The sequence below is a fragment of the Rhinoderma darwinii genome, chromosome 3 (assembly GCF_050947455.1).
Source record: "Rhinoderma darwinii isolate aRhiDar2 chromosome 3, aRhiDar2.hap1, whole genome shotgun sequence".
NCBI classification, from domain to species: domain Eukaryota; kingdom Metazoa; phylum Chordata; class Amphibia; order Anura; family Rhinodermatidae; genus Rhinoderma; species Rhinoderma darwinii.
Window position 1 is genome coordinate 300,619,932 of NC_134689.1, and position 26,557 is coordinate 300,646,488.

Sequence of the window (26,557 nt, forward strand, 5' to 3'; positions counted from 1 at the left end):
TCAAAGGGGCGTGTCCCTACAGTCTCATTCTGTCAGCACTGACTGGATAGTGTCACTATGTGTGGGAACGCCCGGATTGGGAACACCCAGTTGTCAATATATTAATACATTTCTAGAAGGATGAACAGAGTCACAATGTAGAGTTCTAAGAAAAGATTCTCCAGAGTAGTTATCTTATAGGGAATACAATTATTTACTAAAACAGACATGAACGATAGAGACACAGGGGAAGATTTTAATTTAACCTTTAAAACCTTTTACCAATCAGCTTATTAACCCTTTCACTGTCAAGAATGTATGTAACACGCCACAACTTTAAATGATTGTCGCAACTAGAAAAAAAAAAAAAAAAGAGCTAGAGCCTCGATCTCGGTATCATATTAAAGCCTGAAATCTCATGAGCACTCATTTCAAGTTGGGGAGTAGGATTCAGTTTTACTTCCCTGTTCTATCTCTCTGTAGGGGATAGGTTGGGAGGGGGAAGCTGCAAGTGATCGCAGGAAGAAAGCTCACAGCCTGTTAGAGTCATCTCTCCTCCGTCCGTCCTTAGGCCGGATTCACACGAGCGTTGCCCATCTCGGACGTGAAAAACTAGTTTTTCACGTCCGTGGTGCATCCGTGCTCTGCGCTGCGGGATGCATTATCACGCATCCCCTATAGACTAGAGTCTATTTTCTCATGGACCCTCCATTTGGTCCGTTGAAACAACGTCCATGTGAACAGCACCATTGAATTATATAGATCTGTGTGACGGCCGTTGTTTTAATGGCCGTCACACGGACGTACAACACGTTTGTGTGAATTAGGCCTTAGGGTAGGAACATACTGGACGTATACACTGCGGATTTTACGCAATGGATTTCACTGCGGAAGATCTGCAGCATAGTACAGTAGCAACAGCGTGGATGAAATTTGAGCAAATCTCATCCACACAGCTGAAAACATCCACAGAAAAACGGTCTATTAATTGACCGGTGGTGCAGTATTTTAATCCGCAGCATGTCAATTAATGCTGCAGAACTGCTGTTCTTCTGTTGCAGGTTTTCCGCCTTGAATTCAATGGGGAGGTAAAACCCGCAACAAAGAGCCATGTGTTGCGACTTTTGCGGCAGAAGTGCTGCGATTCTGGCGCAAATATGAAAAAAAAAATGTTGTTTTTGATTTCAAATTAATAATAAAGCTTTTACTTACCCTTGGCCGTAGTCCTAGTGGTGCGATCCTCTATTCTTAGGGCAGCCTGGCCTCCTGGGATAATGTTTCATCCCATGTGACTGCTGCAGCCAATCAGAGGCAGTAGCGATCACATGGGCTACAGTGTCATCCCAGAAGGCCAGGCTACTCTCAGAACAAAGGGACGTGTTGCCATGACTTCGGCCATGGGTAACTATAAACCGGTTTTTTTTTCCATTCCTGCAGGATGCCCGCAGCGGACATGCCGCGCTAAACACTGCACTACAATTTGGTAAGGTTTTTCAGTGGGGAATTCCCTGTGGTTTTCCGGACAGACACGCGGTGTTCTTTTACACAGCATATCCGACCTGTGTGTTCATACCCTTACAGTGAATCCACAGGCGTGATACAGGTTTACCAATCTTAGAGGATATGTGCCCTCTGATGGTCAAATTTATGGGCCACTTGTAAAGATTTTTGTTCCTTTCTGTTTTGATGAATTTGTGAACATTTCTGCATGAAGACATAGTTATAGGTACATTATGAACTCTGCACATCTTGAGCTTTATAAGTGGTGCTGGACTTTAGATACAAAAATAAATTTTTATGCATTTAGTTTTTTTACACCTTGATGGAAAATTTCGTTTTGCCAGGTTTTTACATTGGAAAATAAATGGGTATGAGGATATATTCAGATTTTTTTCCCCTCAAATCTTGGGTTTATTATGTGTATTTGAAAAAGTAGAGAAATTGTCGCATAATCCCTTTAGCAGCAAAAAGGTTATGGCTTTGATGTACAGGACAGGTATTACAGAATTGGAGCATAGACATTTCCTAGTGTAGGCGGATTATCAAAACTGTTGCAGTGTGGGATTTTAGGGATGGCACTTTCAAGGAGCTTCCGGCAGTTCAGATCAGCAAAGATTGTTTTATGAGAGTCTGTGCCAGCAGGTTTATACATAAATTCACTAAACACCCTGCATTTCATCAGAGAAAGAAATGAACCCATTTTAAAAAACAAAAAATATTTAATGAGAAAGGGGCAAATACTAAATATGCAAAGGGCCCTTAAAGAGGCTCTGTCACCATATTATAAGTGGCCTATCTTGTACATGATGTGATCGGCGCTGTAATGTAGAGAACAGCAGTGTTTTTTATTTTGAAAAATGATCATTTTTGGCTGAGTTATGACCTATTTTAGTTTTATGCTAATGAATTTCTCAATGGATAACTGGGCGTGTTTTACTTTTTGACCAAGTGGGCGTTGTGGAGAGAAGTGTATGATAGGTCAAAACTCCGTCAAAAATGATCTACATTACAGCGCCGATCACATTATGTACAAGATAGTCCACTTATAATGTGGTGACAGAGCCTCTTTATATTCCACTTTTTATACTACACCCCTGATCTATATCCCAGGAATAATAACCCAGCTTATTATTAATGTCCTCCTTGATTATAAACACTGTTTATTTAAAAAGAGAACCTTTCCCCTCCCCATACATGTGCAGCTAAGTGCAGCGTGTAATGGGCAGTGCTTCACAAACACGGTCTCACTTTACACTTTTTTACTATCTTATTTACATATCGGTGCAGTTATATTTGGCGCACGACATGTAAAGAAGTCCCTGAACGGTCAATGGGGCGTTTCTATCTAAGTAAATAGCAAGGGGGCGTGATGTCTTCGCTCCGAGACTGTCCAATCAGCTACGGGCTCTATCAGTCTGTGTTCTCGCCCCCTTTCCATTTCGTTAGATAGAAACGCCCCATTGACCGTTCAGGGACTTATTTACATATCGGGCGCCAAATATAACCGCACCGATATGTAAATAACGGAGAAAGATAGGATTTTTTTTTAAAGTGCCCCAGGGTTTGTGCAGCCCTGCCTATTACATGCTGAACTCAGCGGCACATGTATGGGGAGGTGAAAGGTTCTCTTTAATGGAACAGCGCTCTACATATTATTGCATACATTTACACTGATGATGTATGGGACGTGAATTCTCATACAGCAGATTCAAGCTGAAACTCCTCGCTCTTGGAATAGCTGGTCCAGATGTTTCTCCATCATCACATTTGTACCTCGTAGACCGTTCACAACCTGGCATGCCCATCCGAAATATTCTTGTACTCGTTTTTCTGACCAGCCTACAAAAGAAATGTATATGTTGACTGTGAGAAAAAAGTCTCATTAGTATATACATATATATATTATGAATACTGTTGTGCAACTACCAGCACCACTACTACTAATAATATATGAATAAGGCACTGTTGACTTGCAGCACTGAGGTCCTGGGTTAAGATCCATCCAGAGACAACATCTGCATGCAGTTTGTATGTTCATAATGTCAGTTTATCCTCGTACTTTATTCTGAGAAATTTTAACCAAGTAACCAAGAATATGATCAGTCTTGATTTTGAACACAAATGCTCAACTGGATGTGTGTGTGGGTAGAGAAAGGGGGCTCGAACGTGGAGGTGGATGAGTGCAGATCTCTAACTTTTAGAGATGAGGGTGGAAGACGGACCTTTATAGGTGTCATAATGTGCATGTCTTGGCAATTTTTAAGGTGCCACAGAGCCCCGATAACAGTGCCAATCACGTATCATGCACCAGTCTAGTATAGAACAGCCAGCTTATAACAGTGACCCCCATAACAAAGGCAACCTGCAACAGTAAAAGTGGGAGAGTTAGGAAGCCTGTCACAGAAGCATGGCTTATAACAGGGGTCTAAAACTTGGCTGGGTAAATAGGCCGCACATAGAAAAAATGTGAAGTTGACGGGCCGCATTACATTCAAATTTGATACAATACAAAATTGTTGTTAATCAATTAGCCATTTCAACCGCTATAATAATACTACATTACTATAATACTACATTACTATAACACTACATTACTATAACAATACTACATTACTATAACAATACTAAATTACTATAATAATACCACATTACTATAATAATACTACATTACTATAACACTATTACATTACTATAACAATACTACTTTACTATAATAATACCACATTACTATAATATTACTACATTACTATAACAATACTACATTACTATAATAATACTACATTACTATAATAATACTACATTACTATAACAATACCACATTACTATAATAATACTACATTACTATAATAATACTACATTACTATAATACTACATTACTATAACAATACCACATTACTATAATAATACTACATTACTATAACACTATTACATTACTATAACACTACTACTTTACTATAATAATACCACATTACTATAATATTACTACATTACTATAACAATACTACATTACTATAATAATACTACATTACTATAATAATACTACATTACTATAACAATACTACATTACTATAATACTACATTACTATAACAATACCACATTACTATAATAATACTACATTACTATAACACTATTACATTACTATAACAATACTACATTACTATAATAATACTACATTACTATAACAATACTACATTACTATAATAATACTACATTACTATAACAATACTACATTACTATAACAATACTACATTACTATAATACTACATTACTATAATAATACTACATTACTATAATACTACATTACTATAACAATACCACATTACTATAATAATACTACATTACTATAACAATACTACATTACTATAACAATACTACATTACTATAATAATACTACATTACTATAATACTACATTACTATAACAATACCACATTACTATAATAATACTACATTACTATAACACTATTACATTACTATAACAATACTACTTTACTATAATACCACATTACTATAATATTACTACATTACTATAACAATACTACATTACTATAAGAATACTACATTACTATAACAATACTACATTACTATAATACTACATTACTATAACAATACCACATTACTATAATAATACTACATTACTATAACAATACTACATTACTATAACAATACTACATTACTATAACACTACTACATTACTATAATACTACTACATTACTATAACAATACTACATTACTATAACAATACTACATTACTATAACAATACTACATTACTATAATAATACTACATTACTATAACAATACTACATTACTATAATACTACATTACTATAACAATACTACATTACTATAATAATACTACATTACTATAACAATACTACATTACTATAATAATACTACATTACTATAACAATACTAAATTACTATAATAATACCATTCGGTTTAAACTTACCAGAAATTTGTGTATTTTAACAATCCAGTTTAAGTGTCGCTAAATGCAGTCTGACTGCTCAGTTGGCAGCGTTTGGCAGATACAAGAATATCAACATTGGACAGCCCCTTCTTAGATATTGCTACAATGCCCTCTGTAGATTGTGGCACAGTGCCCTCTGTAGGTAGTGCCACACCCCCCTAAATAATGCCACAGTGCCCTCTGTAGATAGTGCCACAACCCCCTGTAGATAGCTCCATTGGGGCTCCCCTCTAGGAGTGGAATCCTCTGCTGGAGGAGCCAGACGTCACTGTCCATAGATAGTGACGTCACGGGATCCTCCTGGAGTGGAATGTGATATCAGGGGCTTGCCCAGAGCCAGAGTCCCAGGCAGAGCGCTACTAGCTCTCTGCCTTGGATTCCAGCTCTGCTCCCGACATCACTGTCCATTTGTGGACAGTGATGTCCGTGGCTTCCCCAGAGCAGGAGTCTCGGAGCAGAGTGCTTGTATAGTCTCTGCTCTGGGACTCCTTCGTTGGAGAAGCCCCTGACATCAATGTCCATTTATGGACAGTGACTTCAGGGGCTCCTCCAGCAGGGGAATGCCCGATCAAAGTGTCGGCAATGCTCTGGCTGGGGATTCCACTCCTAGAGCGAGCCCCAGTAGAGCTATCTACTACAGGGGCTGTGTGACGACTTAAAGGAGCACCGGCGCTCCCCTCCTTCAGACGGCTCTCTCCGGAGGGAGCTACGGTGCCACGCTGGCCGCAGATGACAGGGCCGCGTGTTTGAGATACCTGGCCTATGGGAACATCACGTACCACAGCTTAAAGGAACAGTGTCACCAAAATTTTTTTTTTAATATGTTAAAGATGTTAGTGCTTTATTAAAAACGTTTGGATTAATTTGTGTGTTTGTGTGTTACTTTTTTTTATTTTTACACTTTTTCTTCCCTATGGGGGCTGCCATTTTTTTTTCCATTTCTGTATGTGTCGATTAACGACACATACAGACATGGAATACGGCAGCTCCAGTACCATAGGGACTGCGAACGGGGCCCGTTCCATCCACTATCGTGTACGCCGCTGTGTGGGAACGGCGCATGCGCCGCTCCCACACAGTTCAATTTGAAATGCGCGCCGTCCGGCGCGTTTTTCCTGTGGACCGGAAGTCGCGGCCGGACAGTAAGATTACTACTTCCGGTCGCGGCTTCCGGACTTGTGCACATGGACCAGCGGCAGCAGACGGAGCGGATGGACCGGCGGCGACTGGAGCAGGTAAGTTATTTCTATGTATGTTCGTGTTTCAGTGTGTGTTTACTACTGTATGTAAACCTACTACACTGTGTGTTAGCTCAAAAAATGGCGACACACAGTGTAGGAGGTTAGACCGTTCAAACCCCTCGTTTCTCCCGGCACTAGCCAGGATAAAGGAGGAGGGATTCTGAGAGCTCACTAGAGCGAGGGATTTTTACCCAATTTTGCAGCATAAAGCAATGTGGTTGCTTTACCACATGCAATGCTGCAATTTTGGGAATGGCTCCATCTAGTGACCAGTGCTGGGAAATATTATAAATTGAATCCAATTTATAATATTTCCTGACTCGTGAAAAAAAATAAAAAAATTAGAACAATGTTTAATCACCTACACACTAATTGTTTAACTAAAAAAAAAACAAAACATGTTTTGCTGGCAACACATTCCCTTTAAGAAACTAGTGTCCTAACTGAGACCCACTGTATACAAATTTAAGTGAATGAATACAGACTGCCATGAATACAGACTGCCATAAATGATTCTAGTAGTCTGGTCACGTTGCCTGCAGGGCAGTGAACTTGGTTTCAATAATCAGGTGAATTGAATAAAATATATTTAAGGTAATTGCTGATAATTACCTATTTAAGTGTATTTCGTCCCTTAGACAGCACTGGTTGGATAATATTAACGGCAGCACATTGTTTATTGTTGCATTTGTTGATACTACATGAGGTTGAACAATAAAATGTGCTAAAAAATAGATTGTGTATTTCCTGCATGGAGTAGTAAAGTGTAGCTACAAAACAAGTTGCAGGTTTCTGAGGCTGGTAGAAGTACCTTTTGGAGTGCTGCGGTTCAGGTCCCGTAGATTGTACAACTTGTCGGCTAATTTGACCAGTTTAGCTTGGTAGCTGCAGTGTGGGGCATGCTCAATCTGCTGCTGTTTTCTTGTCATCCTCGGCAAAGTCTTGTTATCAGTCACTTCTTCTACTATCCTCTTGACCTCTGGCCCAAACTTCTCCTCGATTTCGATGAATGTTGTGTTTGTGTCTTCAACTGTATCATGTAGAAGAGCTGCCTAGGAAACAAATGAAAGGAGAATTGGAGCCGTTTGGTAATAAAGGTCACAGGGCTACATAAACAGTACAAGAATCCAAGTGAGGTATCACCATTGAGCAGCTCTCCACTTGATCATATCTTTGATAATTTTACCCCTAAGAACACACAGAAAAACGAACGTATGTGCAGCAAACAAATTATAGTATTGGCATACGGAGTAGCATAATAATGTAATAGTTCTGAAGAAAATATACACTATATGGCCAAAAGTATGTGGACAACCCTCCTAATTAATGAGCTCAGGTGTTTCAGACACACCCATTGCAAACAGGTACATAAAATAAAGCACACAGCCATGTAATATCCATAGACAAACATTGGTAGAAGTATGGGTCGTAGTGAAGAGCTAAGTGACTTTAAACAGGGCACTGCCATCTTTGCCACAGGCCAGTTTGCAAAATTTCTGTTCTGCCCCGGTCAACTATCAGTGATATTATTGCAAAATGGAAGCATCTGGGGGTAAAAACAGCTCAGCGATGAAGTTGTAGACCAAGCAAACTTACAGAGTGGGGCCACCAAGTGTGGTGCGTACAAAACACCTATCCTGTGTAGCATCACAGACTACAGAGTTATAAACCGCCTCCGGAGGAGAACTTTAGTGAAACGCGCGTCGAGGCAGCTGGGTGAAACGTGCGTCGAGGCAGCTGGGTGAAACGTGCGTCGAGGCAGCTGGGTGAAACGTGCGTCGAGGCGGCTGGCCACACTCCTTACACACTTGTTCTGGTAAGCCACCTTTTCATTGTCTGTACATCTTTGCAACTGTTATCCAATAATAATGATGATAACTTTGCACGGAAAGGAGAGGAAAGTGTTGTTCCAGCGCTGCGTGAAGTTTTTTAGGTGGTGTTTGTCGTGTGAAGTGGAGACCAGATAGACGGAAGGTCCCGTCATTCACCACTTACCCTGTAGCCCCAATATATCTATCTAACAGACAATGGTACATATAGGATTGGTAAGTGTTACGTGTATTTATTTATTTAAATGAAGTATTATTTAGACAATTGTTTTATATTGTCATGTAGGTGTTAGCATCTTTTCTTTGGATTTATAGAGTGGTATGTTTGTAATGTCTGTAGGTAGTACGCTATTTGTTTATGTTATAAGTGGGCAGAACTAATGTGTAATATTGAATGATGTTATTAGAGGGGGATTATCGAAGTTCTTATTGAAAAAAGGGGACAGGGACGAGTGCGCGTTTTTGGATATTAAGGACATAACATGGGAAGGGAGTGAGGGTGGGACAACAACTGGAGCAAAAATTATGTGTAGTAAAAGACATAATTTATGAATGTGACTAACGAAAAAGATCTACCCCCCCCAAAAGGGGAGGCGACCTTAAACACAAAACCCACCTCAGGGAGGCATACTGGATATATAGACTAAAAACCAGATATCCAGATGGCCTCAACCTCAGAAGAGACTTAATGTTTCAGTATTAACAACAGAATAGCAGCAACATTGCATCTCTCTGAGCTCCTCTTCTCCCCATGTTTCACCATAGACCAATAATTAAACCATACCCAAAGATAATATAATAATAATCCAATTATTGGAAAGTTTCAATACTATGGTTCTCCAAGACATCCTCTCCTGTATATTCACAGTCTGTACATGCATAACATGTGCTTTTTGCCATGTACACCACTGTTTATATCTTTTAAACCACTTTTTCGTTAGTCACATTCATAAATTATGTCTTTTACTACACATAATTTTTGCTCCAGTTGTTGTCCCACCCTCACTCCCTTCCCATGTTATGTCCTTAATATCCAAAAACGCGCACTCGTCCCTGTCCCCTTTTTTCAATAAGAACTTCGATAATCCCCCTCTAATAACATCATTCAATATTACACATTAGTTCTGCCCACTTATAACATAAACAAATAGCGTACTACCTACAGACATTACAAACATACCACTCTATAAATCCAAAGAAAAGATGCTAACACCTACATGACAATATAAAACAATTGTCTAAATAATACTTCATTTAAATAAATAAATACACATAACACTTACCAATCCTATATGTACCATTGTCTGTTAGATAGATATATTGGGGCTACAGGGTAAGTGGTGAATGACGGGACCTTCCGTCTATCTGGTCTCCACTTCACACGACAAACACCACCTGAAATATAAAATATAAAATATAAAATACATCCATGCTTGGGTCGAACCTGCATAACCTTACACCCCAAACCATAATACTGACCAATTTGTCAGCTTACAGTACGCAAGTGAAAATGTAAACACCACAACGGGCAGTAACCATTCTTACTTCCGGTTTGCGTTCCAAATGGATAACAACAGTGGAACGCACTCAGCAATCAGCTGCACCATAGAGACGAGGATAAAAACGAGACAACGCGCGCTTTTCAAAACAGACATTACAGCCAAGACTAAGGATGCAGTAGCATCCGAAACGCGTAGGCTCTAAGGACATCACCGCCCGCTTACCCTCACATCAGGACGATACCTCTGGACTATTTTTAATTGAATACCATTAAACTTGGAAATCTGCTTCCATTTTAAAAAACTTCACGCAGCGCTGGAACAACACTTTCCTCTCCTTTCCGTGCTTCTGAACGTGTGCCGACACGAGATTCCGGGCGCTGCTGAGACACACTCCATAGTGTCAGGTGAGCTGGAGGATTCCTCCCCCCCTTTTTTCCTGCTATTTTTGTGATGATAACTTTGGTTATACCTTGCTTTATTCAGTTACTGCACTTGGCAAAAGAAGCTTAAATATAGATTCAGTCTACATCGCCTTCAGATCCTGTTAATTTTTTGCATTTGCAGTACATCTCTGTATATCCCATGTGCATTACATTGGACTCATTTATAATTAGTTACATTCAGGTACATACAGACATTCACATGTCTGTTGCTTAACTTTATTGTGGCTATCCGCATGCATGGTCTCTCTTTTCACCATTCTTATGTTACCTATGCATCAGGATCTTGTATCCAGCATAGGGTTACTATATTGATACTGCATTAATTGAGTGTTGACCGGTTCAGAGCTGTATCCATGTCCTTACTTAAGTCTGTTTTTTAATTCATCTAATAAAAGGTCTATTTTATATTCATAATATTATACTTATCGTGCATTTGTGGATTTTTTTCAAGTAGGTTTAACGAGGCTCTGTCACCACAGTATAAGTGGCCTATATTGTACATGATGTGATCGGCGCTGTAATGTAGATAACAGTAGTGTTTTTTATTTAGAAAAACTATCATTTTTGACGGAGTTATGACCTATGTTAGCTTTATGCTAATGAGTTTCTCAATGGACAACTGGGCGTGTTTTACTATATGGCCAAGTGGGCGTTGTACAGAGGAGTGTATGACGCTGACCAATCAGTGACCAATCAGCGTCATACACTTCTCCCCATTCATTTACACTGCAGATAGCGATATAGCTATATCGCTATGTGCAGCTACATAAACACACTATAACTCTACTGCAGTGTCCTGACAGTGAATATACATTACCTCCAGCCAGGACGTGATGTGTATTCAGAATCCTGACACATCGCTAATACAATCCCGATACTACAGCACAGCAAGCGTAATCTCATTTGAAATGACAGTTAACAGCGTAATCTCGCGATAGTGGTCCCAGCACTGAACCCTGGGGTACACCACTTATAACCTGTGACCATTCAGAGTAGGAATAATTGACCACAACTCTCTGGATACGGTCCTTGAGCCAATTCTCAATCCAATTACAAACTATACTTTATAAGCCTATAGTCCTTAATTTACCCATTAGACGTCTATGAGGGACAATGTCAAATGCCTTTGCAAAGTCCAAACACACTATATCCACAGCGGCCCCTCTGTCTAGGCTTCTACTCACCTCTTCATAAAAACAAATCAGGTTGGTTTGACAGCTTCTGTCCTTAGTAAAACCGTGCTGGCTGTCACTTATAATACTATTTATTGTCACATAATTCTGTATATAGTCCCTCAATAGCCCCTCAAACATTTTCCCCACAATTGATGTTAAGCTTACTGGTCCATAATTACCCGGCGAAGACCTAGAGCCCTTTTTGAAAATAGGCACCACATTTGCCCTGCGCCAGTCCCTTGGCACTATACCAGTCACAAGAGAATCTCTAAATATTATGAAGAGGGGGACAGAAATAACTGAACTAAGCTCCTTAAGAACTCTAGGGTGTAACCCATCTGGTCCTGGGGCCTTGTGTACGTTTATTTAATTTAATTTAGCTTGCACCATATCTACATTCATCTAATTCAGTATATCAACTGATATATTAACAGCACTGGCACCACTCCCCATTACCACTATCTAGGGGTCCTACATGTTCAGACCTTGGCTTTTTTGCATTTATATGCTTGAAGAATTTTTTGGGATTTGTTTTACTATCCTTGGCCACCTGCCTTTCATTTTGTATTTTTGCTGATTTTATTAAGCTCTTTATAATTTACAAAGGCTACAGCTGTACCCTCAGATTTGTATTTTTCAAATGCCCTTTTTTTGTCATGTATTGCCCTTTTTACAGAAGGTGTAAGCCATGTGGGCTTTAATTTTAGTCGTTTATACTTGTTACCTATAGGAATAAATTTCACAGTATAATTACCCAAAGTAGATTAGAAAATCTCCCATTAATCATTTGTCCCATTATTTGACATTAGTTCTTCCCAGTCCATATCCTGAATTGCAGCCCTCATCCTGGGGAAATTGGCCTTCTTAAAATTAAGTGTTTTTGCCCTCCCAGCCTGTGTTTGTTTTTTACAGTATAGGTAAAATGTAACTATATTGTGATCACTGTTACCGAGGTTTTCACGAACATTGACATTCCCAACAAGCTCTGCATTATTAGAAATTACCAGATCCAACAGAGCTTCACCTCACAATATATGTGTGGTGTTCTTTGGAAACCACTTTCTAACATTGTAGGACCATATTAAGTTGTTCAGAGTTATAAACTGCCTCTGGAAGTGACATCAGCACAAGTCAGGAGCTTCATGAAATTGGTTTCCATGACTGAGCAGCTACACAGCCTAATATCACCATGCGCAATGCGAAGTGTCAGCTGGAGTGATGTAAAGCACGCCACCACTAGACTGGATGAGTGGAAACGTGTTCTCTAGTGTGATGAATCACATTTCACTATCTGGCAGTCTGATGGACGAGTCTGAATTTTGGTGGATGTCAAGTGAACGTTTCCAACTGGAAAATATAGTGCCTTCTGTAACATTTGGTGGAGGAGGGATAATGGTCTGGGGCTGTTTTACAAGGTTGGCGCTAGGCCCCTATTTCCGGTGAAGGGTAATGTTAATGCTACAAAGACATTTTGAACGATTGTATGCTTCCGACTTTGTGGCAACAGTTTGGGGGAAGGCGCTTTTCTGTTCCAGCATGATTGTGCCCCGGAGCACGAAACGGAATCCATAAAGACATGGTGTGACGCATTTGGTGTGGAGGAAATCAAATGGCCCGCACAAAGCCCGGACCTCAACCCCATCTAACATCTTTAAGATAGCAGAAATGCTGATTGCAAGTCAAACCTTCTCATCCAACATCAGTGTCTGACATCACAAATGCTCCTTTGGCAGAATAACCAAAAGATAGCACAGACAAACCCCAAAATCTTGTGGAAGGCCTTCCGAGAGTGGAGACTCTTCTATCCGCAAAGGAGGCCAACTCCATATTAACGCCCATGGGATGTCAACCAAGCTCATCATAGGTGCGATGTTCAGGTATTCACCCACTTTAGACACTATAGTATATAACACATGGATGTTTCATGCAGGTAGCTAACAGGTGTTTGAAAGAACACTGCATGCTATCAGATGACAGCTTAATGTGGTTTTCTGACTTTCAGGAATAGCCTTAAAGCGGCTCTGTCACCACATTATAAGTGGCCTATATTGTAGATTACAGCAGTGTTTTTTATTTAGAAAAACTATCATTTTTGACGGAGTTATGACCTATTTTAGCTTTATGCTAATGAGTTTCTTATTGAACAACTGGGCGTGTTTTACTATATGACCAAGTGGGCGTTGTACAGAGGAGTGTATGACGCTGACCAATCAGAGTCATACACTTCTCTCCATTCATTTACACAGCACAGCGATATAGCTATATTGCTATGTGCAGCCACATAAACACACTGTAACGTTACTGCAGTGTCCTGACAATGAATATACATTACTTTCAGCCAGGACGTGATGTGTATTCAGAATCCTGACACTTCGCTAACAGAATCTCGACACTAGAGCACAGCAAGCGTAATCTCGTTTGAAATGACCGTTTACAGCGTAATCCCGCGAGATTACGCTTGCTGTGCTGTAGTGTCAGGATTCTGAATAGACATCACGTCCTGGCTGGAGGTAATGTATATTCATTGTCAGGACATTGCAGTAATGTTATAGTGTGTGTGTATGTGGCTGCACATAGCGATATAGCTATATCGCTATCTGCTGTGTAAATGAATACGGAGAAGTGTATGACGCTGATTGGTCACTGATTGGTCAGCGTCATACACTCCTCTGTACAACACCCACTTGCCCAAAAAGTAAAACACGCCCAATTGTTCATTAAGAAACTCATTAGAATAAAGCTAATATAGGTCATAACAGTAAAAAATGATCATTTTTCGAAATAAAAAACACTGCTGTAATCTACATTAGAGCGCCGATCACATCATGTACAATATAGGGCACTTATGTGGTGACAGAGCCTCTTTAAATTGACTAAAATCTAAAAATACACTTCCCAGTTTAATTCCGCTGGTCTCACGTTGCAGCTATCCATGTCCTACCACTTCTTGTTTTGCAAGTGGCTTAATAATGCAACACACACATTGCAAAGTCACACTGTGTCACTACAGAAGCCAATAGATGCACGCCCATAGTAAGCTTACCACATCATGGATCGATACCCAAACCAGAATTGGTCAGGTAAGCATATTAGAAAGTGTCTTTCCTATTTTGGGTACATTTAAGACTACAGCTATAAGTTGGAAAACCAATGAAAACTTTTTTATAGCATTGGCCAACTGTAGAAAATAGAGCTGCAGGCTACACTTTCCTATACAGTAAAAAAAAAACAATGAATACCTTGCCTGGAGGAAGACACTATCTTGGCATCCATGAGGTTTATAGGGATACTTGAGCTCGGATATTTCACAGGGAATCCAAGAATTTACAAAACAGAGATGTCAGAAAAGCAGACACGTCCTCTTTATTTATGCCAAAGCCCCCAAAATAATAACCAAAGTTAAAAAGTAATGTAGACTAAAATAAGACAAGTAGTAATGTAACACGCTATAATACATTATAAGACACAATGACCAGTAAAATAATGCACCATGCAATGCAAGGTTACTGGAAAAATCTTTAGCTGTGCACTGGTGACTGGCGCTTATTTTCTGTACTATACTGCACAACAAAGATGGCAGCTAATAAAATAAAGTGTACAAACAGGATCCACTTTACACTATGGGCTCTGCACTTCCATTAAAGGGGTCTTTACAGCATATTAAAAGGGGTCGTCCAGGCACAGACAACTGATGACCTATCCACGGGATAAGTCATCAGTAAATGAGCGACGGGGGTCCAGTAAATAAGTCCGGCCACTATTCCGTGACCAGAGGCATCTGTTTCGAGCGTGGACATCAGGTGCCCGGAGGCAGGCGGAGCAGCTAATCGGTGCGGGGGCCGGGTGTCAAACCCCCACCGATAATATACTGATGACCTATCCTGTGGACAACACCTTTAAGTTATGAATTACTGCTAGATTATTAGTACGAAGGGCTGCAGCGCTAGTGAAACACAGCAGCTCCTGACGGTTGTAACACAGTCGCAATCACAAGAATTGGGCTAGGTTTCAGTTCTCCCAAAAGCACCTGTGCAGAGAAAATCAAGGGGCCATAGCCACTCCATTCTGGGGTTTAGTGGGGATCCTTGTGGTCTCACTACCACTAAATAGTAAATTATGATATATCCTTGTACTATACCCATAACTTATATTAATCTGCAAACCTTTTAAGGGTCCTTTAATGTCAAGTCCATGTTTTCCACCACACAGGAGAACCGGGAGGTGGAAGTTGTGATACCTACAAAAATATGTCTGACTTTTTTCTTTCAGCCGCATGGGTTCCCATTAGCTACTGAGTGAATCTGAATACTGTTGCTCTTATAAAGGGAGTACAGCCTCACTTTACAATGTTCAAGGTAGGGCCATTTTCAGGGGCATAGCTAAAGGTTCATTGGCCCCGTTGCAGACATGTATCACACATAATAGGACTTTAGATACAGGGCCCAGCAGACAGTATCACATATGATAGCCTTAGATACAGGACCGTCTAATTTACATACGGTGTGGGAACACTTTGTAATTGATTTACAAAGACATTGCTCATTGTTTACACATAGTAATACTTTGGATCGACTTTGCACGCCAGAACGGAGGTGACAAATTCCCTTTAATATCTTACCTAATATTTAGCCTATTCTTCCTATATTCTGCTATCAGCGTTAAAAGGGCAGATCGATCAAGTTCTGCTGCTTCGTACTATTAACACGAATGCCTCCTATCCTACAGGGAGTGATTCCAGTAATATATATTAGAGTACTGTCATAAATGTCTAATAGGTGGGGATGCCTCTACTGGGACCTTGTGCAGCTCTCTCTGGGACTTACAGAAAAAGTGAAGTAGCACACACTAGAGCCCACAGCTATCAGGCATTTATGGCATATTTTGATATATTGATGTTTTTTTTCATGTACACTACCGTTCAAAAGTTTAGGGTCACCCAGACAATTTTGTGTTTTCCATGAAAACTCACACTTATATTTATCAAATGAGTTGCAAAATGACTAGAAAATATAGTCAAGACATTGACAAGGTTAGAAATAATGATTTTTATTTTAAATAATAATTTTCTCCTTCAATCTTTGCTTTCGTCAAAGAATGCTCCATTTGCAGCAATTACAGCATTGCAGACCTTTGGCATTCTAGCTGTTAATTTGCTGAGGTAATCGGGAGAAATTTCACCCCATACTTCCAAAAGGCCCTCCCATAAGTTAGATTGGCTTGATGGGCACTTCTTGCGTACCATACGGTCAAGCTGCTCCCACAACAGCTCTATAGTGTTGAGATCTGGTGACTGCGCTGGCCACTCCATTACAGATAGAATACCAGCTGCCTGCTTCTTCCCTAAATAGTTCTTGCATAATTTGGAGGTGTGCTTTGGGTCATTGTCCTGTTGTAGGATGAAATTGGCTCCAATCAAGCGCTGTCCACAGGGTATGGCATGGCGTTGCAAAATGGAGTGATAGCCTTCCTTATTCAAAATCCCTTTTACCTTGTACAAATCTCCCACTTTACCAGCACCAAAGCAACCCCAGACCATCACATTACCTCCACCATGCTTGACAGATGGCGTCAGGCACCCTTCCAGCATCTTTTCAGTTCTGCGTCTCACAAATGTTCTTCTGTGTGATCCAAACACCTCAAACTTCGATTCGTCTGTCCATAACACTTTTTTCCAATCTTCCTCTGTCCAATGTCTGTGTGCTTTTGCCCATATTAATCTTTTCCTTTTATTAGCTAGTCTCAGATATGGCTTTTTCTTTGCCACTCTGCCCTGAAGGCCAGCATCCCGGAGTCGCCTCTTCACTGTAGATGTTGACACTGGCGTTTTCCGGGTACTATTTAATGAAGCTGCCAGTTGAGGACCTGTGAGGCGTCTATTTCTCAAACTAGAGACTCTAATGTACTTGTCTTGTTGCTCAGTTGTGCAGCGGGGCCTCCCACTTCTCTTTCTACTCTGGTTAGAGCCTGTTTGTGCTGTCCTCTGACGGGAGTAGTACACACCGTTGTAGGAAATCTTCAGTTTCTTAGCAATTTCTCGCATGGAATAGCCTTCATTTCTAAGAACAAGAATAGACTGTCGAGTTTCACATGAAAGCTCTCTTTTTCTAGCCATTTTGAGAGTTTAATCATACCCACAAATGTAATGCTCCAGATTCTCAACTAGCTCAAAGGAAGGTCAGTTTTATAGCTCCTCTAAACAGCAAAACTGTTTACAGCGGAGCTAACATAATTGCACAAGGGTTTTCAAGTGTTTTCTAATCATCCATTAGCCTTCTAACACAGTTAGCAAACACAATGTACCATTAGAACACTGGAGTGATGGTTGCTGGAAATGGGCCTCTATACACCTATGTAGATATTGCATTAAAAACCAGACGTTTGCAGCTAGAATAGTCATTTACAACATTAACAATGTATAGAGTGTATTTCTGATTAATTTAATGTTATCTTCATTGAAAAAAACTGTGCTTTTCTTGCAAAAATAAGGAAATTTCTAAATGACCCTAAACTTTTGAACGGTAGTGTATGTCGTAGTAATAACATGTCCATTTCTTCATAACACCCTGGGGACGCCGTATCTACAGCGAGACATATCAGGGGGGACTAATTTTGTGGTTTTAACATAAGCAAAGAGGTTCTTTGTATTGTTATATGGGGAGGCGATATGCAGGCGCACTCCAGCGATCAAATAGATTACTACTATACAGCAAGACACATTGTTGTTCAATCATTTCTTTGGCTGCAGTGCAGCGTTACACAGGCACTGCCGCTTTAAAAGTACTATCACAGAACCCTTGAAGTTTGTTTTTTTAAATATTGATATGGTTATAGAGCATGTGAATAAAAGTTATGTTTTACAATTACTCAGTAAATCTACATAGGATCTATTGATTAGTAGAACAGAAATAGGGTAAATGTCTTGCCTATTGGCAACCTGTTGGTGTTACATATCGTTCTACCCACCGCCTACTGAGCTTAAAGCATTTTTATTAAATCCTTTTTTTTTTTTGTTATTTTAAACATTTATTAAATTAAACAGATGGCTAGGCTGAGAGATAGGCCTGTGTGTGTCTAACACAAAGGACAGTGGTAATATCGATTTACATCTAAGTTGATGAACTGAATTGGCTCGTAGCAAACTAAACAGAGGATACATAGAAGCTGTATCGGAACAGATTGAATAAAAATTTTGTCTAAGTACATTTAAAAACAAAAAAACACCTAAAACATTGATTTAATAATAATATCTTTCCAAGGTGTACATAACCTTTAATTCCTTGTTTTGTGGTTTATAATAAATGGATATTTTGCATGCATATTTACCTGCAGCACCGCCAGATCACTGATTCCAGCCTCGTGAGATAATATCCTCGCAACACCTACAATATAAATCAACAGAGACAATTTATTACTGAATTAAATGACACATTTAAATTCAATTTAATGGCAAATTTGGGTCAATATGTTTACTCTGGAAAAAACTGCTTTTTAGTACTTCTTAAATCTGCTTCTAAAATAGCTAATGATACCACACAATTTAGTAGATAAGGTTTACAATAGGTCTTCTTTATGTCATTTTTTTTCCAATATAATGTTGGTTTTTTTAGAACGTTATAAGGTAACAGGTTTTTTAAATTTTGAATACAATTTTCAATAAAGGCATCAATTCCTGTATAAAGTGGCTTTTGAGGGGTCTACATATCAGAAACCTCTCATTAATACCCCAATTTTAAAAACTGCACCCCTCAACGTATTCAAAACAGCATTAAGAAAGTTTGTTAACCCTTTAGGTGTTTCACAGGAAGCAAAGCAAAGTGGAGCTGAAATTTGAAAATGTAATTTTTTCCCCCAGATATTCAATTTGAATCCATCTATTTCTGTAACACAGCAAGTGTTAACAGAGAAACCCAACTCAATATTTATTACCCGGATTCTGAAGTCTTTAGAATTATTCCATATGTGGCACTAGTGTGCTACATGACTGAAACACAGGCCTCAGAAATGAAGGAGCGCCTTGTGAATTTTGGGGCCATCTTTTTATTAGGATGTTTTCCAGGCACAATTTCATTCTTTAAAGGTAATGTGTCGCTAGAAAAAAATATTTATTAATTTTTTTAGTTCAACTGTTAGTGTATAAGTGATTAAACATTGTTCTAATTTTTTAACAAATTTTCACGAGTCAGGAAATATTATAAATTAGATTCTAATTTATAACATTTCCCAGTGCTGGTCACTAGATGGAGCAATTCCCAAAATTGCAGCATTGGCATGTGGTAAAGCAACCACATTGCTTTATGCTGCAAAATTTGAGAAGACTCACTCGCTCTAGTGAGCTCTCAGAATCCCCCCCTCCTTTATCCTGGCTAGTGCTAGGAGAAAGGAGGGGATTGAACGGTCAAACCTCCTACACTGTGTGTCGCCATTTTTTTAGCTAACACACAGTGTAGTAGGTTTACATACAGTAGTAAACACACAGTAAAACACGTACATACACAGACCTAACTTACCTGCTCCTGCCGCCGCCGCTCCCTCCGGTCCGTCTGCTCCCTTCGCTCCAAGTGCACAAGTCCGGAAGCCGCGACCGGAAGTAGTAATCTACAAGAAAATGGCGCCGGACGTCGCTCGGCCGAAGACCTTCAATTTGGACTGTGTTTGGAACGGCGCATGCGTCGTTCGCACACAGACTGCGTACAGCATAGTGGATGGAACGGGCCCGTTCGCATTCACTATGGGGCTGTATGTGCCGTATTCCATGTCTGTATGTGTCGTTAATCGACACATACAGAGATGGAAAAAAAAATGGCAGCCCCCATAGACAAGAAAAAGTGAAAAAATAAAAAAAAAGTAAAACACAAGCACACAAATAAATTTTAATTTTTTTAATAAAACACTAAAAGCAAATTGATATAAAAAAATTATTTCCGCGACACTCGTCCTTTAAAGGGGTGTCATGATTTTTTATTATTATATTGCTTTTAATAAAATATAAACAAAAATGTTATTTATTAGTGTTGTCACGTTCTAATTTTTACTGTGTTAAAACTTTTACTTCTCTATGGGGGCTGCCATTTTTTTTTTTCATCTATGTATGTGTCGATTAACGACACATACAGAGATGCTATACGGCACATACAGCCCCATAGTGAATGCGAACAGAGCCATTCCGTTCTCAGAAGCATACGCCGTCTTTGTGGGAACGGCGCATGCAGACCAAACGAAGCTCGTTCACAGAGCGAAATTCGGCGCCATTTTCATGTGGACCTAAAGCCACTGCCGGACAGTAAGATGACGACTTCCGGCCGCGGCTTCCGCCATATGTTCAGGCGCAAGGAATAGGAGCGTTGACCAGCGGCAGGTAATTTATGTTCGTGTATGTGATGTGTGTATTATGTTCGTGTGATACGGTCTGCTGAGCCCTGTGTCTAATCCTCCTACACTGTGCAGTTGCTCAGAAAATGGCGGCACACAGTGTATGAGGTTTGAAGATTCAAACCCCTCCTTCTCCTGGCACTAGCCAGAATAAGGGAGGGGGGATTGTGTGAGGACACTAGAGGAGAGTGTGTCCACCCCAAATTTGCAGCATAAATCAATGAGGTTGCTTTACCACAGTGACCATGCTGCAATTTTGGGAACTGCTCCCTTTAGTGGCCAGCACATGGAAAGGTTATAAATTAGAATCTAATCTATAATATTTCCTGACTTGTGAAAAAATTAAAACAATGTGTAATCACTCAAATACTAATTGTTTAACTGAAAAATTAATAATTTCTAGCAAGACATTCCCTTTTAACCCCTTAATGACCAGCCTATTTTAGACGTTAATGACCAAGCTATTTTTTACGTTTTTCCATCGTCGCATTCAAAGAGCTATAACCTTTTTATTTTTGCGTCGACATAGCTGTATAAGGTCTTGTTTTTTGCGGGACAAGTTGTATTTTTTAATAGCACCGTTTTGGGGTACATAGAATTTATTGATTAACTTTTATTAACTTTTTTTTGGGGGGGAATAGAAAAAAACCCAGCAATTTCGCCACCCTTTTTTTGCGTCCTAAATTTACGCCGTTTACCGTGTGGTATAAATAACACAATAACTTTATTCAGCGGGTTGTTACGATTGCAGCGATACCAAATTTGTATAGTTTTTGTATATTTTACTACTTTTACACTGTAAAAACGCTTTTTTTTCAAAATTATTTGTTTTTGTGTCTCCATATTTGAAGAGCCGTAACGTTTGTATTTTTTCGCTGATGCAGTTGTATGAGGGCTTTTTTTTTGCGGGACGACTTGCAGTTTTTATCGGTACCATTTTAGAGTAGATGCGCCTTTTTGATCACTTTTTATCACATTTTTTTTAAGGCTTGATTCAAAGAAAACAGCAATTTTTGCATGTTTTTTTATTTTATTTTTTTACGACGTTCACCGTGCGGGTTAAATGATGTAATAAGTTTATAGTTGTGGTCGTTACGGACGCGGCGATAACAAATACGTGTAACATTTTTACTTTATTTTGTTTGTTAATAATAAAGCAGTTTGTAATGGGGAAAAAGTGGGTTTTTCATTTTTTATTAAACTTTTTTTAAACTTTTTTACTAGGGGACTTCGCTATGCGATAATCCGATCGCATTTATAATACATGACCTAGCAGGCATTCACCACAGGCAGACCTGGGGGCCTTTATTAGGCCCCCGGCTGCCATCGGAGACACAGACACTCGGCGATCATATCGCCGGGTGTCAGTTGGATGAGAGGGAGCTCCCTCCCTTTCGCCAAAATCACTCAGATGCGGTGCTCGCTATTCAGCACGGCATCTGAGGGGTTAAACGGGTGAGATCGATACTTATATCGATCTCACACGGCAGAGCAGGGACGCCCCCAGCCCTCAGCTACCTCTAGCAGCTGAGAGCAGGGAGATTTGACAGCTCCCTGCTCTGTTTACTTATTCCGATGCCGCAACGTAAAAAGTCTATGGCATCGGAATAAGGCCCGTTAGTGACCGACGTAAAAAGACTATGGGCCGGTCACTAACGGGTTAAGAGGCCTTGAGGTGCCAACACATAAGAAACACCACCCCCCCCCGATTAATTTTTTTTTTTTTTTAAACTAGACCCCTCAAGAAATCTCTAGTGAGCATTTTGACACCGCAGGTTTTTTGTTAATTAGAATTTGGTTGTGAAAATGAAAAATACTTATTTTTTCAATAATATAAAGTTTTAGCTCAAAATCTTTTATTTCCTCAAGGAATTCAGGAGAAAAAGCACAACATTTTTATGCAATTTCTACTGGTTGTAAACTGCTGTTTGTCACACGGCAAGGTGCGCAATTTGGCTTTTGGAGTACAGATTTTCCTGGAATCATTTTCTGATGGTTGCATTTGTGAAGTCATTTCGGCACCAGTAGGGCTTGTCCACACGTAGCGGAATTGCTGCATTTTTTCCTTCCGGAGAAAACGCAGCAAAATACAGTAGCAGCAAAGTGGATGAGATTGAACAAATCTCATCCACGCGCTGCGTAAATACTGAGCGGAAAAAAATGCTCAAATTGACCTGCGGTGCAGAAATGTATTCCGCAGCATGTCAATTGTATTTACGTAAACACTGCTTATTTGTTGCGGGAATTCCCCACTGAATGCAATGGGGAGCTAAATCCCGCAACTAATGGCAGTTGTTGCATTTTTTGCCGCAAAAAAACACAAAACAGAAAAAAAAACAAAAAAACTGATACTGAAGCAGAAGTCTGTGCTCCTTCCTCCAGCATGGCCTCCTGGGATGACGTTTCATCCCATGTAGCTGAAGAAAGGAGGATGATCACAGCACCGGAGAGAATATTTGATGTAATATAACGGGTGTAAGCCTTTACAGGAACCTGATCCAAAGTTCCACAAATGGAAACAACAATTTTCAAGGAACAAGGCAGCGCATCCAAAAATAGCGTAAATAAAATCCCTATTTTTGGATGTGCTGCCTTGTTCCTTGAAAATTGTTGTCTCATCCCATGTGACCTCTGCAGCCAATCACAGGCTGTAGCGGCGATCAAATAAGATGAAACGTCATCCCAGGAGGCGGCCCGGATGGCGTCAGAAGGCCAGCCTCCTGTGATGACGCTTCATCCCATGTGACCACCGCTGCAGCCAATCACAGGCTGCACCAGTCTCCTGGGATGAAACATCATCCCAGGAGGCCAGTGCTGCAGTTTTCCGCAGCGGACATACCAGGAAAAAAGCTGCACTACAGGGGGTGTGGCACTATGTGGGCAATGGCACTAGGGGCAGCTAAGAAGACATTATACTGTATGGGAGCAGCTATGGGGGTATCTGTGTGGGCTTTATACTGTATGGGGGAAGCTATGGGTTCATTATACTGTATCGAGTAGCTATGGGGGCATTATACTGTATGGGGGCATCTGTGTGGGCTTTATACTGTATGGGGGCAGCTATGGGTACATTATACTGTATCGAGTAGCTATGGGGGCATTATACTGTATGGGGGCATCAGTGTGGGCTTTATACTGTATGGGGCAGCTATTTGGCACTATACTGGGTGGGGGGCACTATAGGGTATTATATTGCATGGTGGCAGCTATGTAGGCATTATACGGTGTGTGGGGATTCTATGGGGCATTATAATGTGGGGAGGCACTATGGGAGCATAATACTGTGTGGGCGGAACAGGGTGTGTATGGGCGCGGTTAGAGAAGCGGCTTAAATTCACACGGGGTCTTTTGCCGAGTTTTTTGACGCGGAAACTGCGTCGCAAAACTCGGCAGAAACGGCCCGAGAACGCCTCCCATTGATTTCAATGGGAGGCGTCGGCGTCTTTTTCCCGCGAGCAGTAAAACTGCCTCGCGGGAAAAAGAAGCGACATGCCCTATCTTCGGGCGCTTCCGCCTCCGACCTCCCATTGACTTCAATGGGAGGCAGGAGAAAGCGTGTTTTCTGCCCGCGGCGCTCAATGGCCGCGGGCGAAAAACGGCGCGATAATTGCTATTCACACGGAGTATTTTGGGGGAGGAATATCTGCCTCAAAATTCCGTTTGGAGCTTTGAGGCAGATATTCCTCCCCCAAAATACTCCGTGTGAACATAGCCAGGGAAAAAAAATTGCCGCCTGTCGCATCTGTTGTCCCTCTATACGATACTTGAAAGTTGCTAAGCAACCACCTGGCACATGTGATACTCAGACAACTGACCACTATGTCATCTGAGCAACTCTCCACTACAATGGGAAACAGCCCTTCCGGCCTTACACGAGCTTTCTATGTAACTTATACACATTCATTACTATAGGTTTTGCTAGAACCATTCATAGACAGGAGGTCATATAGACACGTGACAGGCTCGTCTATTATTATGGAAGCAGCGCAGTGATTGGACCAATTGGCACAGACAGGCAGAGGCGCGCTACACTACAGATGGAACTGAGCCACTATTTACCTATGGGGTGATTTATATAGGGCGTCTCCTCAACGTCCTTCCTCTTCTGCGCTTTATGTTTTTCAGCAGCAAAGTGCGCCGCTTCTAGAAGACCAGCAACGTCCGACATCACACACGGCATTGACTTATTTACTTTCAATACACCGGCCTCTTCACTGCGCATGTGCGGGGCTGCACACTGCCCCACTGAGCTCTAAACATTACTTCCGGGCAAAGTGGAGCGAGAACCTGAGGTCGTGTCTCATAAGTACGTGTTCACACTGAAGTGACACTACAACGCCTAGCACGCTGAGAGCCGCATGTTGCAGTCCAGTGAATTGGACAATGCAGCACTGATAGAAAAGCAATGGTTCAAGACATTGACATAGTGACTTCATATATACCAGAGAAATGAGTGTTCCTGGGCCAGGACTAGACAACGGCCTGTTTTATTTTTCAGGAAGTGGGGATTTGTTTTTTCATGTTGTATTGTTGTTTGCAGGACTGGTTGTATTTTCTTTAATGGCACCCCTTTGCTGTACATAAAATCGTTTTTTTTGGGGGGGGGCACCAATTCCACCTTGTTGACTTTATTCTGTGGGTCAGCACAATTAGGGTATGTTCACACGGCGGGGGTCCGTAACGGCTGAAATTACGGGGATGTTTCAGCCTGAAAACATCCCCGTAATTTCAGCCGTACCGGCATGTGCAGGCGCTTGAACGCCGCGTCAATTACGGCCGTAATTAGCGCTGCTATTCATTGGAGTCAATGAATAGCGGCTCCAATTACGGCCAAAGAAGTGACAGGTCACTTCTTCTACGCGGGCGTCTATTTACGCGCCGTCATTTGACAGCGGCGCGTAAATATACGCCTCGTGTGAACAGACAAACGTCTGCCCATTGCTTTCAATGGGCAGATGTTTGTCAGCGCTATTGAGGCGCTATTTTCAGACGTAATTCGGGGCAAAAACGCCCGAATTACGTCCGTAAATAGGCCGTGTGAACATACCCTTAGGGTATGTTCACACGCACTGATTACGGACGTAATTCGGGCGTTTTTGCCCCGAATTACGTTCGAAAAATGCGCCTCGATAGCGTTGACAAACATCTGCACATGCCGTTATGGCTGAAATTACGGGGATGTTTTCAGGCTGAAACATCCCCGTAATTTCAGCCGTTACGGACGCTGCCGTGTGAACATACCCTTAGGCTATTTTCGCACGCTTAACAAAAAACCGGCGGTAAATACGGAGCTGTTTTCAAGGGAAAACAGCCCCTGATTTTCAGCCGTTTTTTAACCCCTTGCGTACCTTCGACGTAATAGTACGTCGCTGGCCGCTTATTCCAGCGTACCTTCGACGTACTATTACGGCGCAGGAATAAACTGTCACTATGTGAAATCACATAGTGACAGAACAGCGGCGGCAGCTGTCATTGACAGCTAACCGTCTCTGCTACCGGCCTTGGGACCAATTAGCAGTCCCCAATGCCGGCGATTGCTGTGATTGGTC

The 26,557-nt window shown here is 40.8% G+C and overlaps 1 protein-coding gene across 1 annotated transcript; it reads right to left on the reverse strand.

Annotated features, from left to right (window-relative positions):
* Positions 1 to 221: 221 nt before the first annotated feature.
* Positions 222 to 25,260, reverse strand: HDDC3 (HD domain containing 3). The gene is made up of 4 exons (XM_075858131.1): positions 25,068 to 25,260; positions 18,963 to 19,018; positions 7,502 to 7,742; positions 222 to 3,318 (listed from the first exon to the last, which is right to left on the reverse strand). Exons 1-4 carry the CDS (start codon positions 25,228 to 25,230, stop codon positions 3,188 to 3,190), a joined length of 591 nt encoding a protein of 196 aa, XP_075714246.1. The 5' UTR covers positions 25,231 to 25,260; the 3' UTR covers positions 222 to 3,187.
* Positions 25,261 to 26,557: the final 1,297 nt, after the last annotated feature.

Coding starts and splice junctions, on each gene's coding strand:
- HDDC3 (XM_075858131.1), bottom strand. CDS start 25,230: ATGCGCAGTGAAGAGGCCGGTGTATTGAAAGTAAATAAGTCAATGCCG. Junction 19,019..25,067: donor CTATATAAATCACCCCATAG/GTAAATAGTGGC, acceptor TTTATATTGTAG/GTGTTGCGAGGATATTATCT. Junction 3,319..7,501: donor GAACCGCAGCACTCCAAAAG/GTACTTCTACCA, acceptor TTTCTTTTGTAG/GCTGGTCAGAAAAACGAGTA.